Source organism: Erithacus rubecula (assembly GCF_903797595.1).
Source record: "Erithacus rubecula genome assembly, chromosome: 8".
NCBI classification, from domain to species: domain Eukaryota; kingdom Metazoa; phylum Chordata; class Aves; order Passeriformes; family Muscicapidae; genus Erithacus; species Erithacus rubecula.
This window is the reverse complement of record NC_136659.1, coordinates 21,265,897-21,284,268: the sequence shown is the minus strand read 5'-3', so window position 1 is coordinate 21,284,268 and position 18,372 is coordinate 21,265,897. Positions and strand designations below refer to the sequence as shown.

General features: G+C 40.1%; 1 protein-coding gene across 2 annotated transcripts in view; it reads right to left on the bottom strand.

Annotated features, from left to right (window-relative positions):
- Positions 1–13,181, bottom strand: part of RBMS1 (RNA binding motif single stranded interacting protein 1) — a 140,355-nt gene extending 127,174 nt beyond the window's left edge. Inside the window, exon 1 of one of the 2 annotated variants that reach the window (XM_079311595.1) lies at positions 12,814–13,181. In XM_079311595.1, coding sequence (XP_079167721.1) covers positions 12,814–12,888 — 75 coding nt within the window. In that variant the 5' untranslated portion in view covers positions 12,889–13,181. The remainder of the gene's footprint in view (positions 1–12,813) is intronic. The other variant, XM_079311596.1, reaches the window with a different exon arrangement.
- Between the last annotated feature and the right edge of the window lie 5,191 nt (positions 13,182–18,372).

Genomic DNA, 18,372 nt, shown 5'->3' with positions numbered 1-18,372 from the left:
ACACAAGGCTCAAGAGACAGGTCTGCAGCCAGCTTTTCAGAGCCTATTTAAGCCACTTCCAGAGACAAGCTCAGTGCTGGGGGCACAGAAATCAAACTGGAACAGTCCCATGGAACCATCTCCCCTCTGTGCAAGCCCACCACTCTCAAGACCAAGTGCTCTGGGCCTCAACGTGGCAGCAAGATCTGACAGTGGGTAGTTCTAAAGGTGTCTGTCATTTCCATGAGGCCAACATTAAATAAAACTGCAGAACACAGACTATTTCTCAGTGGCATTCTGAGACATGATTTCCTTTCCTCTTTTCCAGATTAAATATCAATTATCAAAAGATTCTCACTTTGTGAGAAAAAATTGTGAAACATTTGTCACTCCCAGACATGGCTCTCAGCTTTCTACTCCAAGAAATCCCAGCTCAGTCTCCCAAAACCCTCCAACAATTAGGCAAGCCAGAGCTGCTCAAATTTGTACATAGCCCTTGATACTGGTGAGCCTTCTTTGCTCTGTCTCCAAGGCATCCAGAGGCTCCTGAACAATTGCTTTAAAGCTACAGGCTGTCTGGTACAGTCTGGAGATTCACCAGATCATTTAAACTGAAAAATGGGGGGCTTTAATGAAATAAATATTCAACTTAAGATTATGTTTATTATTTCTTGACATAAAAGGAAGATTCTGGCACATGATTTTTCTGCAAAGATGAGATTTTAGGGAGATTTAAATTAAAGAGCTCAGTATCAGTGTTAAGAGAAGGACAGAGGTCCTAATTTATGAAAAAAATCACAAACTAGTGCCCATTTTACACATTAATGCCTTCATTACACAGACAGCCACCCAGAGCATTTTATAAATAATACATGTACATCCAAACTTTACTAGTTGCCCAATATCTAAATTACTTGAAGCACGGCCTATCCTGCAGAGAAGGAACTGCACTTTCACAGATCAAAGAATAACAACAACTTCAATCAAGGAAATTGAACCAACTATGAATGTTTTTTAACAACTGGTAGATAAATATAAACTAGACTACATACCAAACACATTTTAAATATGTGTGTATACAACAACCACCAGAGCTCTGGGATGTGCAGCATCCTCCCTGGATCACAACACCAATGAGAAATACAGAATACATTTTGGAAGACAACATTCAGATAAATTCCTCTTCTTAAAAAGTGTGCCACAGAAATGCCAGGAGTTCTGTTGTTCAGCATATGCACATTTCTAAACTTCATATAAATATCAGTAAAAGAGCAGCCATTTATACTAACCTTGACAGAGCTGACTAGAGTGTAAGTAAGCATGGAAAATGACTCATTAGATTTCATATGAATAAAAAAGGTATCTATTATTCATTTGATCATTATTCAATTATTCATCTGACATAGAATTCCACTTTCAATTTTAAAAGAAGGAAAGGGGCAACAAATATAAAATATGCATAGTTGTTTTTCTGTCTCTTCCAGGGGCAACATGGCAAAGTAAACTTTTGTTGATCTCTTTCATTTTTACTATGGCATTTTGCTATTTCTCCCAGAAAGTAGAATAGCTGCTCAGCATGTAGGTGTTAGATGCTTGGTAACACTCCTCCCAGTTCCAGGCCCTCAACTAAATAAATTACCAAGAACAGCATTTAAAATTCCTAAGAGCAAAGACACAAATACACAAATGTATCTTCATTTTTTCCCAATTCTCTATTTTTGTAAAAATCTGCACTTTTAAAAAAAATATTTGGATAGCCCAGTCACCATCAAGGTAAACACTCCAGGACAAAGGAAAAAAATAAAGAAGTGTTCAACTGGTAACTTCTGTATAATGACTTGCAGTGACAGTGCTGCTGTCTTTGATTTTCTGGCACTGAAAGTCACCTTAAACCCACCTTAATCCAGTGCTGGGTCCCTAAATTTATATTCTGGCACCTAACAAGAAACCTTATTTTAGAATAATGAACAGAATTAATGGACAACTATGATCAGTTTAGTTAGCAGCGTAAAAATGAACTGACATTTGGTGGGTTTTACATGTTTTTCTCATCACCAATCTGGTTGACAACCATAGCTGTGACTTTATTTTAAGATCTAGTAAAAGCAGCATCTTTAAGATTAACTCCAGGATTTGGGAACATGTGAGTTCCTATTATTATACCTGCCATTGAAAATCCTTAGAAAATCTGGGGGAGAGCATATAAAAGACACTGGAAAGAAGTGCTAATAAAAGCAGAGCGAGCTAAAGAAGTTGGGTGGGTGGCTTTGGAAGCCTTTCATGTATCCATAGCTCCTGCAGCTGATGAACTTACTGTAATTTGGAAGAAAAGTCATGTCAAATATAGCAGAACTGTTAGTGAAAAGCAATAGGAACATGTCAATTCTTCCAATTTTTTCCGCTAGAAAGAATACTGCCCTTCTCAGTATTCTACTGTACCTCTGAATAATGACTGCTTTGAAAGAAACAAGTTTGGGAGTTAATTACTATTTTGTTTCATTTTGAATCCATGTTCTAGACAAAAACTTACCAACACATTCAGATTTGATGCAGGAACCAGAAATGTCAGCCTAAAAAAGTGGTTAGGTTTGAGACTGTATACAAGTCTGTCACAATTTACAGCATAATTTTGTAGCACTATAATGTTCCGCCAGGAGAAAAATAAATAGACAAATCTAAAACCAAATTTTAAGCAGCTTAAACAAGATATTTGCTAAAATGGGATAAGGGAATTTGCATGATTTATGATTATTGAAATGTCATTTACATATTTGTATAATGGATGTTCTGTTAAACAGAAAAAGGGATTTCCTGCTACACCTTTCCTTTCCAAATTGCATAACACAGCTTACAAGGATGGAACATGGAAGGAACAATAACAGTTGCTTTAGAGCCTCTTATGCTGATGGTGGCTATCAGGGCAGCCTTACAGAACCACACAACACTTTGGGAAGGATGACTGGAGGTCAAACAGTCCAACTTCCCTCCAAGAGCAGGTTGCTCAGGACCTTGTCCAGTTGAGTTTTTTACCATAATCAAGAGATTCCAGAACCTCTCTCAGTATCTTTAGGTCACACTTATGATGAAAAAAAAATAATTCTTCATATGCAATTACAATTTTCTTATGTCCTAACTTGTGTCCACTGTGCAGCACCTTATTGTCTATTCCTCTCTTTGATAAAAACACCAGCTCTGTACAAGGGGAGAGCAGTGAATGTCACACCTGGACCAAGTGAAGCACTGCAAGTCATTACACTGGGACTGGCATGTTTAACATTACCTCAGAGAAGTGCAAAGTTCCACACCTGTAAAGGAAGAGTCCCTTGAAATGATGTCAGCTGAGAGCTCTGCTGGAACAGACCTGGGGGCTGTGGCAGCCAGCCAGCCAAGCATAAGCCAGCAGCATGCCCTGGTGTTCCTGCTGGGCTGCATTCACAAAGGGAGGGAACCATCCCCATCTGAAAGGCTCCATTCAAAATCCCACATGCAGCTCTGAGCCCCCAGTAAACAGCACTGAAAAGCCAGAGCGAGTTCAGTGCAGGGTGTCAAGATGGCTGAGGGCTGGATCACATATTCTGGGAAAAGCTGAAGGAACTGGGTTTGTTCAGGCTGGAGAAATGGAGGCTTTGGTGAGAGTTAATAGCAGCTTTTTGTTTATAGAACGGAATTTTATGAGGAGGTTGTCAAGGAGAAGGGGCCAGGTTCTTACAGTGGTCTATGGTTGAGGATAAGTCAATGCATCTAAATTGAAAAAAAGAGAGGTTCAAACTGGAAATAAGGGGAAAAAAGCACTACAAGAATAGCTAGCACTGAAACGAGTTGTGCTGAGAGGCTCTGCATCTCCACCCTTGGAAAGATTTTCTAGAACAGACCAAATAATGCTCTAAGCAACCTGGTCTGATCCTCTAGACAAACCTGATTTGAGCAGAAGGCTCCCTTCCAACCTGAATAATCCTGTGATCCTATCCCCATGCATCTCCAGGAGTGTCTGTCCCCACTTTTTCAATGCATTTTTATTTGATACATTTCGACAGCAATTAGATCTCCTCTTAGTCTTCTCTTCTTAAAATAGCCTGCTCTTCTAAATAAAGCCACTTGTAGGACCTGGACACAGAACAGGGAAATACCCATATTCATCAGAGAAAGGGAAAAAACCTCACCCAAATACAGACGTGGAAAGAGTTGAGAACGACCTAAATATAAACACTGTGAATACAGTTCAGTGAAAGGCCTGAACAGTGAGAACAGTGAACTGGGGAAAGAAATTTAGCACTGAGAACAAAGAAACTTCTTCTATAGTCCAAGTTTCCTGTGTTCAGGGAAACTGGAGCTTGACTACTCTGTCATTTATTCAAATGCATCAAAGAAACTACTACATATAGCCCTTTTTTTCCAGCTACCTGGAACAATAATAATCTGAACTTTTGGACAGCTGACTGGGTTAAAAGAAATAAGAGGCATTCTGGAGCCTTTGACCCTGACAGGAGCCATGTTTCCCCTCTAAAATGTCCCCATGTATTCTCCTCTCTTTCTGTGCAATGGTCAAAAGCAAATGGTCACTAATCAGGAAAGCTACCCAGAGGGAACCAGAGGGTCACTGACACTATTCACAAAATTCAAAGTTTGTATCATAAACGCTTCTTTAATGTTTTTTCTAGGAGACAGAATGTTTTAGCTAGTACTTTTCCAAATGAGTCACTAACACCCTTGTCTTAATTCTGCAGCTGCTGCTAATTTGAAGTGCCAGCCTTCTCCCCTCTTTCCCCAGAATGAAATAAAATATCAATGTTGCACTGTGCTGAAAATGGAAAGTTAGATGTAACACTATGCTACAAGGCCTCTGGAAGTTTCATTTACGTTTGATTCTTTCCTCCCAGGCCTATACCTAACTTAAGCCCTCTCAGCAAATTATTTCACACTTACCTTCACAATCATTGGTCCTAAGAATGAAAGACAGACTCAAAAGATTTTTTAACACTTAGTGCACCAATATCTAACACAATTTAAAACAACAAAAAAGGAGATAAAATTTATCATAGAAAAATTATATTAGCAATTATATGCATTTATGTGTAATCTGCAAATTTATATGTAATCAGCAACCCTGCTGGCCAAGGCCCCAAAAAACCTTTTATTCAGAAGAGCTACACAGCACCAGTGCATCAGACAAAAGCGAGACCCCAGGGGGTGGATTTCTTTTGGAGACAACTTCACCCATAGCCATGCAAATCTCAAACTTCTGAAGTATCTCATTAGTTGCTCCACTGTAAAAAGGTACTGCAGCTGCGGGGTTGGGTTTAGTTTTCAGCCAGACTGGTTTCTTGATTCAGCTCATTGACCAATCATATAAATGCAAGGGCCAGAACAGGGGAAGGGAGAGGAAAGGGTTGCTGGGAGCAATAGGGGAAGACAAGATTGCCCTTTTTGGCTGCTGTGCATAGTTATGTAAAATTAAAGTGATTATGTAGCTATGGCCTGAGGGATTGAAGAGGTCACAGATACTACCACAGCCTATAAACTGCTGTGGAAATTGTGTCAGTGTGTGTTGCCAAGAGACAAGCACAGGAATTCATTTCTTAACCTGTTGTAAAATCCACAAAGTGAAACCTAATCACTCTACCTCTCTAGAAAACCTAAATACTTCCCTCCCAATGCACAAGAGTCACACCAAACATTTTGTGTCCCTTTTTGTATCATAAGCTCTGTTTATCCACCTGGAATGATTCTGAAGCATTTCTCATAGGTTTTACAATGCATGCCAAGATTTCAGAAACATAGCTTAAATATATTTTGAAATGTTTTCATCAAGTTGGAGCAGCTGAGACAAAAGGCACTCTTACAATCTCAGACCATCAACAAGAACACAGTGCTCCAAAAGCTACCATGGAACTAGTGATCCATGTTACCTGGTTATACCTACCCATGTCCAAGCTCTTTGTCTTCCTCAATTCTGAGATAACATAATTCAGCTTAGAAATTACTGAAATAACATTTAAACAAATATCTTTGTACTTTCAGCTGAGGAAGACTAAGAAGATGCATGAAGTCAGATGATAATTATCATCTATTTAACCACAGTAAATATGACCCGAATCTATTTTGTGTCTGTTTTGACTGAAATGAATTAAACTCAAATAGAATAGATTTTTATCAACATGCTTTTCCAACATTTTTCAGTTTTTTAGCAAAGGAGTTTTTCCAGTAGAAATAGTTGTGAATGCTACTTTGCACAGGCTACAAGAAGTCTTTGCATTTGAACAAAAACAAGTACATAATTTTAGCTAAATCTGAGTATACATCCTCAAGGGACTATTTCTCAAACCAAAAGCATAATTTAATGAAAAACAATTTCTTTTTTAAAACCATTGTTAATTGCTCTTGATTATCGAATACTGAAGCTGAAATATGTAACTATATCAAGACATATTTCCCCATTTATTACTACACCTTTGTTCAAAATCCTTTACTACTACAACAATCCCATTTCTTTCATTAGGAGCATTGTGTTAGTAGCATCAATTCTCTTTCTGAGTGATGCATCTACTACCAACATTAATAGCTCAAACTTTGCTACTTGGACTTCAAAGCAGATGAAAAATTGCGTCCAAGGTATTTTTTTGATGTATATACTAAAAAGGTATGTTTGTTAAAGGTATCATTTTATAGGAAAAATAGATTTAGAAAACAATGCTTTACTATACTGTATTCTTCTTCATTGGAAAACATTAATAATTTTGCCTACCATTTCTTTGCTCTTTCAACACTGAGTGGAAGCTCAGAAATTTACTAAGGAAATTTCATTCTTGAGACTGAGACCTACAGACATGCTCTAACTAGAAGCAAAGTATTTAGAAGTATATAGCATGCTCAATTCTGGTTTAAAAGTAATGAGAAAATAAAAACTACTATCACTATGAAGAGTATCAGCTGAGTTTTCAAAAAACGTACTTTAAAGAACTGTTTTATTCAAAGAAAATTAACTTCTCCCCACACAAACTTATTGCACACCTTTCATGACTGCCTTGGGATCCTGTGTTGAGGGTGAAGCTAGAAAATACACCAGCACAAATCAGACATTGTGTAATTCTGGCTTCTCACAGCTGCTGCCTACCTACTGGATATAAACGTCACATTCACAAACGCAGTGCCTGGAGGGGTTAACAGTCAAATACAAAAGGAAAACAGTACTGAATAAATGTCTCAAGACTATTTCAAGTCATATATAGTTTTATCACTTTTCTGTTAAAGTCAGTCCCATAAGACCATCAGACTCAAGATCTGCTCATATGTCTGCAGTAAAGTTACTACAGAAACACAAAGAGACCAAGATTTTGCTGACATTTGTTAAATGAGGCAAATCACACAGTATCAAATTAAGCCCCAAGCATGGAGTACTCTAGGGATGAGTTTAGTCTCAAACTTCTAGACCTACAAAGCTAATAAGAACTTAATTTCCATCATTGATACAATGGAGAAAATATTTTTACTATGCCATTTGCAAATTCAGTCTGTAACGTATATTTATACCATCCCTCTCTATAAGGAGGTTGGATTCAGAGGGGAAAGCTGTAGCTTTTTAAAAGCCATCTTTAACAGAGTCCCTAGGAGAAAAATTAACAAAATTAACACACCTTATGGATGCCATTGCAGCTTTTCCTAGATTCCAGCCCCAATCACACAATCTCTAAGTTGCATTCCCCAACTTTTGCTCCTCTGAAGTAAAGAATATGACAATCATGGCATTGTAAATCACCTCCAAATTAAGCATGACCAGCATAACCCAACCATAAATTAAGGTTCTAGTAAATGTTGATTATGTAAAATGAAAGGCAAAACTCATGTTGACTTCAATGAAGCCATTCTTCAAGATGATGGTGAAGTGTATTTACAGCTCATGCTTCTTTATCAGTTATTTAGAATTACAATGATGTACACTAAAATACATGATAAGAACACTGCAGAGCTTTGTATGAACTCTGCTCAACCCATTTCTAGAGAGGCTTTTGCCTATATAATCATTATTTCAGCAAGAGTTTCTACAAATACTTTCTGAAGGGCGTATTTCTAGTTCATCATAGGCTACCTGAACCAAACTTTGTAAGTTCAATGTAGCTATAATGGGGACAAGGATAGAGATGCCCCTCACAAAACAAGCTGGCTGGAACAATAATGTAGAGCAATCATCAAAACCAGTGACAAAAAGTTACTAGTCTGATGTATGGATGTAAACAGATGTTCTCAGTTTTGGACTGGGATGTTTGGCAGAAGAGAAAATGCTCTTTCTAGGTAAAACTCCTCATTTCTCTCTATTTTCCATCCTCTGAAATAATTCTATAGAGTCAGAGGGATATTTTTACCACCAAAATATTCAAGTTTTTCTTAAAATGGATAGATTTTTACAATTCTTTCCCTTCCACAGTATAGTACATTTTCAGAAGGAATTCTTTGGATAGTTTCACAATAAACCTCCAGCCTGTCTGGAATGGGAGAGAACACATTTAAGAAGCTGAGGAGGATAATGGGATCAGGTAACTGCATGGAAACAAGTTTGCCTGCAACTAACCTGTGCTTTTTTTCTTTTATTTCAATGAATTTCTAAGCTCAGTCAAGAACCACAGAGATCACAACTAGAGACAATGAATACAACTTCCCAGAATATAAAGTGTGCAGATTACTTCTGTCCAACCTTACAAACACGTGTACTCTGCTTTACTGTAAGTTTGTATTTTACTATGTAAGATTTCATACTCTTAGTGCATTTGGAATAAATCAAACTAAACTGATTAGAATTAGCAATCATTGATGCTGATGAAAATCAGCTTATAAGCTACTGAAACTTTTTAAAGGTCGACAGACCTGTGCTTGGTGAAGAATGCAGTGCCAAGGTACACATTAGCAGCAGACAATTATTTCTTCTACTTTAGAAGCAGAAGGTTCTACATTGGTCTATTAATTTCATATACTGACACCAAACTGCAGCTTATCCAGTGTCTGCTAGTAAGAAAATTTCATGTCTACTTGGTTTCATACTGTTATCTGATTTCCTTCTTACTCTGCCATCAACAGGCTTAGACAAAAATTGTTCCCACTTTAAAGTTTGCTTTCAACAACCTGAGAACAAGGTTTTGACACGGCAGAATCTGCCTGCTCACTACAGTCCTGCCTACAAACCCACACAACTTCTAGAAATATTGGCTCTTCTCAGAGCTGCCAAAGCACCAGTTTTGCAGCTACCAAATGATAAAGTCCAAAGCCCACTCAAAGATAATTTAGTAGGATTCACAAGACTTTATTAGTTTTAGGTTTTGTTACTTAATACCACACATATTATCTACAACTACTAAATGCTTACACTTCAGCTAAGCCGTGCTATCTACAGGAAACACTGCCATATTCTATGAACTCTCTCTTACACCAAGAGCTTTCCTTTATGATACAGAAGCCTACTGTGGAATTCCTCATATTGCCACATTACTCTCCAAGGGAATACCAGTAGTACAGGTAGGTATCATAATTCAGCTGTAAATTGTTGTGTGCATTGTGACCCTGAATTCCATTTGATATGGGAAAACAAAACATAGACTCACTTTCATGTCTTACTTGACCAAAGCAAACAGATTGTGGCTAAACATGCCTCTATATATTTGTATTTGTTTATGTGTACTCTGTCTGTTAAATATTACAATACTCTGCCTGGCACAGCCAGGTTTTATTCCTGGGCAGACAGGTCTTTAAGCACTGTTAGAACACATGTAATCTTAACGAAAATAATTTCCAAAAATGCTGAAATACAAAATCTCAATTATAATCTTATAATCTCTCAATTATAGGTAAAGCTTCAAGTATGGAAATGAAATACAATTGAGTTGAAATTTGAAAAGTAATGTTACAGAAATACAGCTGAAGAAAGCACCTAAACCATTAGAAACATCCATTGAACTTGGAAGATATGTTTGATGCTCTCTGACAAGTCATACAATCTTGCAATACAGGAACTGTCCTAAAACATACACTCATTAGAAGACACAAAATTTAGCAGATATGATAAACATATCATTACAGAATAGAAATTGCCCCAAAAATGAAGGTTGCACAAGCTTCAAGATAAAGCCATTTCAAACTGTTTTCATTGCCATAACGATATTCATTTTAAAAGTCTTTTACCAATAGTAATTTAATTCTTTTCATTTAAGTCCATGGTTCCACTAATCTCTTTTGATGATGAGCTCCCAAAGACTAGGGGGAGTGAGGTGCTGAATCACAGCAACTGTTTATATTTCCTCACAGAATATATCACTGAACCAGCTTGAACGCCTCATGAATAATATTGTGAAGATCATAACAGTCAAATACAAAATCTGTTTTTTAAAATCTCTAACATATTAATATCAATTAAAATAGTTGACCACATCAACATTTTAACCTTAAGAGCCATAAGGAATGTATGCAATTTATCTAATGAGTATTTTTGAGCGCGTCGCAGAAAAATCCATCTTCAAGCAGTTCCTGTCACCTCCTAGTTATTGATTTGCAGATTATTAGTCAGCAGATTTTCCATCATTATTTAAATAAGGATAAGATGAGAAGCAGAACTTCTGGTTTAGGAGATTTCCCTACCTCCCCCAGTGCAATCACATACTATTATCCATCGTTCATCCAGCAAAGGCAGTCCACTTCTATTATCATTTGTGCTTAATAAAAACCAAAGATTTATCCAGAATTTCTGAAAGAGTGGACACAGAGTGGACAGTGAGCTGTTTCAGGGCCCAAAGAATAGAACAGCTAAAAACTATGAATTAAATGAATATTTCTGCATATTCAGAGGGGATCCATAGTGGGAAGACTGCTTCTATGACTTGATTCTGCATACTTGAATACGAAAACCTACAGTCACTGGTCCCTGTATCTATACCAAGGAGACATCTATTTTTTCTATTATTTCTTTTATAAAATCAAGATCTCTGAAAACAGGAGACTTTCCCTGGATCTCAGATGTTTCATTTCATGCGTGTAGGTCAAATGGCTCTGTGTTCTCTCCTGAAACAGAGTAATGCAATTTCAGGCTGTATAATTTTATAGCAAAGACTGCAAGTCAGTTTGAAGATGTCATTGACTGTAATACAAATCAATATTAAATTATCTGTACAGGAAACATTTTCAAAAGATGTTCCATCAAGCTTTCTCAGAGGATCATGGATTTCTAGGATCATTCTTTACTAACTACTATAAGCTATTAGAGTTTATCTCCCTCTTCAATTATTTACTGGGCAAAACAACCAAGTGACACAGCTTTATATTTATTCCATGTTATGTACTTGGTTTGTGACTTACTATTACCACATAAAACCATGAAGGTAAAAGTTTTTGAATAAAGACGTTTTTTTCATTTGAGAACATACATATAGTCAAACAGCTAAGTGATTCAAAAGGCTGTCCTTTAGGCATTCCACCTTCCTTTAAAATAAAGCTATATATATATATATATATATATATATATATATATATATATGTAAAGAGTAGTGCAGTGATCACTCTGCAGCTTAATCTTTAAATGGCTATAGTCTGTACATCTTTATCCTGAATGTCAATTACACATTTAACAGACTAGTCATTTCAAATTACCTAAAGACCTTCATCACATTTCTGTCAATTTCTATATACATGAAAGAACATTTCAAAGCCTCCTCATTGCTGCCTTGTAAAATGTCTCATGACTGTCAAATGGAATTTATTTTTCAGCCAAGCATCTAAAATATATTTCACAATACAGTAACACAAACACAATAAAAATAAGCGCCCATCAAGTGTACAGATAAAGGGAATTCTTTCCTGCCATTGCCAGAGAGGCAAGACAGCTCAACAGAAAAAAAAAATTTAAAAATTTTAGAATTACAACCAAACCCACACCACAGTTATAACCTCTAAAAAAAGTTCACACATTGAAGCCTCATATGGGTCTGTTTTGATTTGTGAGGAGTGTCACTGGTGGTTGGAAAGGCTTATGCTAAATGTTCCAGACAGCTGATGCAACCACCTCTGCATCTGCCAGTTTGCAGCATGATGCTTCTAGAGCAGTGGGGCTGGCTGCCCTTAAAGACTTGAAGGAGAAAGGGAAAAAGGTGGAGATCTTCCACCGCCAGAACTACTAACATCAATATCCCCGCAAACAGCAGCTACCCTGTACCTAATGCGTACAACATTAATCATCACGAGCAGAACCCTTAATGCGTTTTTCAACCCAGTTTGAAAACTGCGAGGTGGCAGCTCAGAAAGGTCCAACTCCACAGACAATGAGTATCCACCCGAGCCCGACAGCTTCCCCCATGCCCGTATTTGACTGGAACTGCGGCCATCCCCGCGGCAGCGGCGAGCACGCCCTGTCACCCCTCGGTGTCACAGCAGCCCCAACTCCGGGGGCTCTCCCCGCCTGCCAGGGGCTGCGCTGGGCCAAGGCAGCGGGAGCGCGGCCCGCAGCGCTCCGCTCTGCGGCGGGGTGGCCGAGGACGTGCTCGGGAAGGAGGAGACACGCCGGGAGCCCGGGGAAAGAGGGAGGGACCGACAGCGGGAGGGGAAAGGCGAGAGGGGAGTCAGGTCGGAGACTGCACGGTGGGGAGCGAGGGGAAGGGGTGGGAGCCCGGCGCGGGCTCCCGGGGCGGCGGCGGGCGGCAGGAAGGGGCTGCCGGCTCTTTCCTGTCTCCGTCCCCCGGTGCAGCCTGACCGCCTCCCCCGGGCCGTGCCCCAGCCGCGGAGCTCCCGCCCGGCTCGGCCCTGTCCGGCCGCCCGCAGCGGGGCCAGCCCCAGACCCGCCGCGCCGCCCGGCGTGCCGGACCCTACCTTCGCCTGCAGATACTGGGGGTAGTAGTAGGTGGTGTACTGGGGGTACATCTGCTGTTTCCACACTTTGCCCATGAAGCTGGAAATGTAGCCTGCAGTGCAGGGATGGGGGGGTACTTTAGGGGGCTCCAGCCGCCTCTCCGTCTCTCTCTCCCCTCCTGCCTCTTCCTCTCCGGCTGCGGCGGCTGCTGCTGCTCCTCGGCCGAGCTCAGACCTTCCTCCACCCAAAAGCCACGGCGGAGCGGAGCGGAGCGGGGGCAGGCACTCTCGCTCTCTGCCCGGGAGTTGCTGCCAAGTCCCCGCCCGGCCGGGCCGAGCAGCAGCGGCAGCGGAGCGGCGGCGCGGGGAGCGCTCGGGGCCGGCGCGGCGGTGCCAGGCGGCGGGGCAGGGCTGGCGAGGGGCGGGGGACAGGGGCGAGGGGAGGCGCTTAGCCCCGCTCGGCGCCCGGGGCGAGCCCCAGCCTGGCCCCGCGGCGGGGCAGCCCCGGGCGGGGGGCCCGAGGGCCGCTGCAGCGCCGGGGAACGCTGCGGTGCCCGGCGGGAGCGGAGCGGAGGCTTTCCACGTTCTGGAGGAGAGGAGGAGGAGGAGGAGGAAGAGGAGGAGGGCTGCAGTGGTCGTATCGCGCCCGGCTCCGCTCTGACCTAATTAGCCTGGTTGTGCTTTGTTATCGCCTTCGCTCTTTTGTGCATCCCGCTGCTGAGCAGTGGTGCAGGGCACAAGCTGGAGGGGAAAACTGGGTACAATTTTGGAAAACCAAATTTGGCTTCAGTTCCGCCTGACGGTACAGGGTCCATTTATCTGCCGGAGCAGAAGAGACTGCAGTGCTAAAATCAGTTTACAGAGCAGCAACCACAAAGCCAAACCAAATTCTGTGTCTGGCCCATTGCACGTTCTTAAATTTGTACTTTAGCCAGTGGTGCTGAGTTCTCCGACAGGAAACATTCCTCTGTTCTAGACAATAATAGCTGTATTTTTTCACTTGAATATTTTCTCTGTGAAAGGTAATTTCCTGAACATTTAGAAGTAGGGACCGCGAACATACTGTGCTCTACTGTTCTGTGTAAAAACTCAGTCCAGTGAGTTTACTTCTGATAAATCCATCTATTTTCAACTCAAAGATAAGCTGATCATCAGAGCATTAAGCAGGTGCCATTTCTTTGTCACACTAATCACAATCATTTTTGTCTTGCAGCACTGTTTGATTAATAAAACATGTATATAATGTCCACCAAAACTCCTGGTTTTATTAGCATCAGCCAAACTGAATGTGATAATAGCGGAAAGAAATATTAAAACCTGAAGGATGTGCAGGCATCCCAGGGTGATAGCGAAGGCAGCCTTTGTGCAGCCATGAATCCCTGGTGCAGGCTGAGCAGTGAGAGGTAACTGCAGATATTCTTCCAAATTCCAGCTGAGCAGAGGACAATTACGCAAATGACATTGCAGCTCTCCTTGCCAACTACTAAGATCACTTTAAAAGTGGGTTTTTTTCAGGGAAGAGAATTGTGCACACTTTGCAGTCCACACAGATTTAAGGACTAGTTGCATCTTAAGAAGGCAGCATTTTCTCCAGAAAAGGCAGGGGAGCTTTTGAGTTTTGGTTAGGTTTGGGGGGTTTGTTTGGATTGGTTTGGGGTCGTTTTTTGTTTGTTAGCATGCAGCTAGAACGACTATGAAAGCAAGGAGGAACACAAAAAACACAGGAGTTGATAATGTCTTCTGTGAGAGGGATAAAGATTAAAGCTAGGGAAAAGCTAAGCAGAACAGAAATATCAGGTATTTGAGGGGGTTAAGAATGTGCATCTGGAAAAGCTGAAATGGCCGTGGCTAAAATCAGCTGTCTTCTGTGTACTGGCGTTTATGCGGTGGAAAAAGCATACAGGCAACAATTATCTGCAAAGAATGCCAGGTAATATGGCTCCAGGGTGGTGCATGGTCAGAGAACAGCAGAAATGAAGTTTCAGAGCTTCATGGGGAAATGTGTTACTACAGCGCAGATACGTGAGGACACTGTTGTAGACTGCTTTGAGAACTGCCAAACTGTGGTCTGAAGTTCTTGGTTGAACTACAAAGAATATCGTGCTGGCCTTTCCTAAGCTGACAGGTTATGGGTGCTAGTACACTTAGTTTCCTTCTAAGAAAAACAAAACAAGGAACAAGAAGAAATAAAGACTCATGGATGCACTTTGTAGGGATTTTTTCTGAGGAGAAGGAAAGAATGGGATCTGAAAGAAAACATTATACTGAAGACATCTGGAAATAAGGAGTGTTTTCCTAGAATCCATCTTCAAGTAAACAGCAACTGTGGTTGTCACAAGTACATTGTGCAATCCTGAATGAGGAGAGAAGCATCCAGAAGGGAAAAAAAAAAAAAAAAGAAAAAAAAGAAAAAAAAATCTTTAGGAAATGAGAAGAGAAATGCAGCCTATATCATTCCAGCATTTACAACTGCAAACAGCCTCCAGCTTAACTGTGTCAAGTTATAGGGAGAGGAGCAGCAATGCACTCTGCCACAACAGCTCCTGGAAGTGATGAAAGAACAAATCTGGCTAAGAGAGTATTTGATTTCAACCATAACAGCTAAAGCTGATCTCCAAGTTCCTTCCCAGTCTCTCCTTGCAAAGACTTAGAACTTACTCAAAGTCTTTTGCTCTAAAGATTTATCTCATCCCCAAACATGTGTCAATGTTAATGTAATGATGAAACCAGTTTGGTTCCATTTTCAACCAGAATATTTTCTAATTAAATATCTACTTCCATTGGAATATCTGTGAAGCTGACATTAAAGAAGTTCAAAATTCATAATTTAATATTTTCCATTGAATTTAAGAAATAAGTCCGTAACTTAATCTTGCAGACTTATACAATGCAGTGATCCCAGTGATGATCATTTAGAGTTTGAAAATAATACTCCGTTTTTATTTTAAAAGGGTTAGAAGATATAATTATTTTACTGGAATCATTTACATGAGCTTCAGTTAGAGTACTGTTTAAATTTTTAAAAATTATATTTAAGTTGTTTACTGAAATAATAAAGAATTCTTAGGTCAAAAAAATCAAATTTAGCATCACACAAGGCAATCTCTGCTTCTGTCTTTTTAACATGTTGATTATTCAGCCAACTTATTAATATGAATGCAAGTTGTGCAATACAGACAGGATGGCATTGCAAATGAAACTTTAAACCAAATTACTAAATTCTTAACTTTTCATACTAATGGAAATCTTTGGATTTAATTACTTATTTTATGTTAATTGTAAGGGCATATAAAAACTTTCAAATTAAAACAGTTTATGCCGTCTGGTGGTACCAACTCCTGTCATCATGGCTAAATACTCACAAAGTTTAAAATGCTTGCCCCATTTATGCACCACTCAAGGTATAGGATTAAGAAGGAAAATAAACACTGAGGTGTGTCCTGGAAGCACATAGATACCCAAAAGAGTTAAAACCTGACTTCCAACAAAATGTTAAGGAAAACAGTACTCCATAATTTTGTCCATGGCCAGAGTTCACTGAGTATTAATGAAATTATATTAAATTATTATTCTTTTTCCCTTTACATTACTTCTTTATCATGGATGTTCTCTAATTGATCAGGAGTGATTAAAATATGATGAAAACACAGCTGGGTTCTTGCTGCAAATGCCTGAGAAGCACTGTATGTGCTGCCGTGTCAGAGGAGTTTTAGGACAACTCAGTTGAACCCAATCACTGGTTATGCACTGACTCTAATAGTGTTGGAAGAGAAATCCCATTCATGCTGTGCAGATTAACTTAAACACCAGGAGATCTACCCTAAGGCAGAAAAAGTCAAATTCGATGCAGAATAGGAGAGAAATGTATTTAAACCATCTCACTTCAGCAGCCAGGGAATTGCTGTACTCTGCACCATTTGTGGTCTTTGCATTGGTTAAGCTGAAAGACACAGACATGTTTATGCTGAAATCGTTATTACTATGACACAGTTAGGGATATTTGAACAAGACTTTTTTTCTAGTTAAGATACCAGCTTGAGTTTTGGGAGATCTTTCTTCCAAACCAAATGTACCACAGCATGTGGGTGAGAGGGTGAGCAAGTCGCTAAATTACCCTGTGCCTTACTTCTGTTTGCAAACTGTGTCAAACATTCACCCTATTCTTTGCCTGCACAGGGCACCACAATCACTCGCTAAGAATCTGCTGAGTTCAATTCACATAAAAGGACTAAGACGAATGGAAGCAGTGGCAGTGCATCAGTTGTGGATGCAGAGAGGCCAGGTACTGTGTCCTAATTCACATACAAATGTTAACAATCTATTTTACATCCTCAGACAGCACGTTAGTACTACAGAAACGCAGTGGGGTTTAAGCTGTCCACCAAAACTTCTTTGCTTTTCCACATTCCTTCAACATACACTGTTCCAATTACTTGCAAAACCTCCTTGTTGTAATGCCACCCTTAGCCCCATCACAGGGCCTTGACTGCTTTGCAACACAAATGAAAGACTCTTCAATTTAGGTCGCACTAGGCCACACTCAAACACAAAGGCTAAATAAACGGCCATTGTTCACGGGCCACCAAGATGAAAAGCACTTGATTGTTGTCATCAATTAAATCAGCTCTCTAGCTTTAGTGGCTATTAACCCTTTCAGCAAATTCTTAAGTATTCATTTCGACTGAGTAACTACAATTCTGCACTTTTACAGTAGCTGTCCTGGTGTAATAGCATTTCCCTGGAACACTGCTGAATGTAGCGTGCCCTTGTTTATCCCTACAGCTGAGCCGTGCACTGCCCTGGCTCAGCTGCTCCTGACAGCTGCAGACACCGTAATTCACTTCTGCAAATCTGCAGGGGTATACAATACTCTAAGACTGTGCAAGAGATGTATTTAACTGGCACTAACATACAGGCATTTAACATGCTTCTGCATTTGACCCTCCCCTTCCATGGTTTCATGGGCACCAGGCAATGCTCCCACTACTGGCAATGGACAACCGCAAAAGACGCCCCAGACTGCTCGTGAAAACGGTTTGTGTTTGCACTGAACATATTACCATGAATTTGGGTAATAAATTTTTCATCACTTAGGTCTGACAGCATCCTTCCCCACATAAGTGCCCCATTTTCTACATTTTCTATATTCTGATCTGCCCCAAGATGCCCAGCTAACAGAGATGATTGCATACTAAATGCAATTTGGTTTTTTTCCAGCATTCTTCATAAAACCTTGTGAGGCACCTCTTGTTGGTCCAGCTCTATAGATCTATTTAATACATGTTTTATGTAAATAGTTTTCTCATTGATGGCAAAAGTGAGTTGTATTACATGACTATGTTCACCCTGGGGTGGAGGTAGTTAAGAATCTCACTTCAATTCATATATTATTTATCAGAAACTTCTATCCCACATAGTCCCTAATTATCCTGGAGTATCTCTGGCAATAGTTTCTCTTTACTGTGTGAGCAGATGAAGAAGGAACAGAAAAATTGTACCTCCATAAAATACCGACCAGCTACAATGTTTTCTTTCCCTTTCAGTTTTCTCATCTCAGTTTCAGGGCAGTATTTACCATTC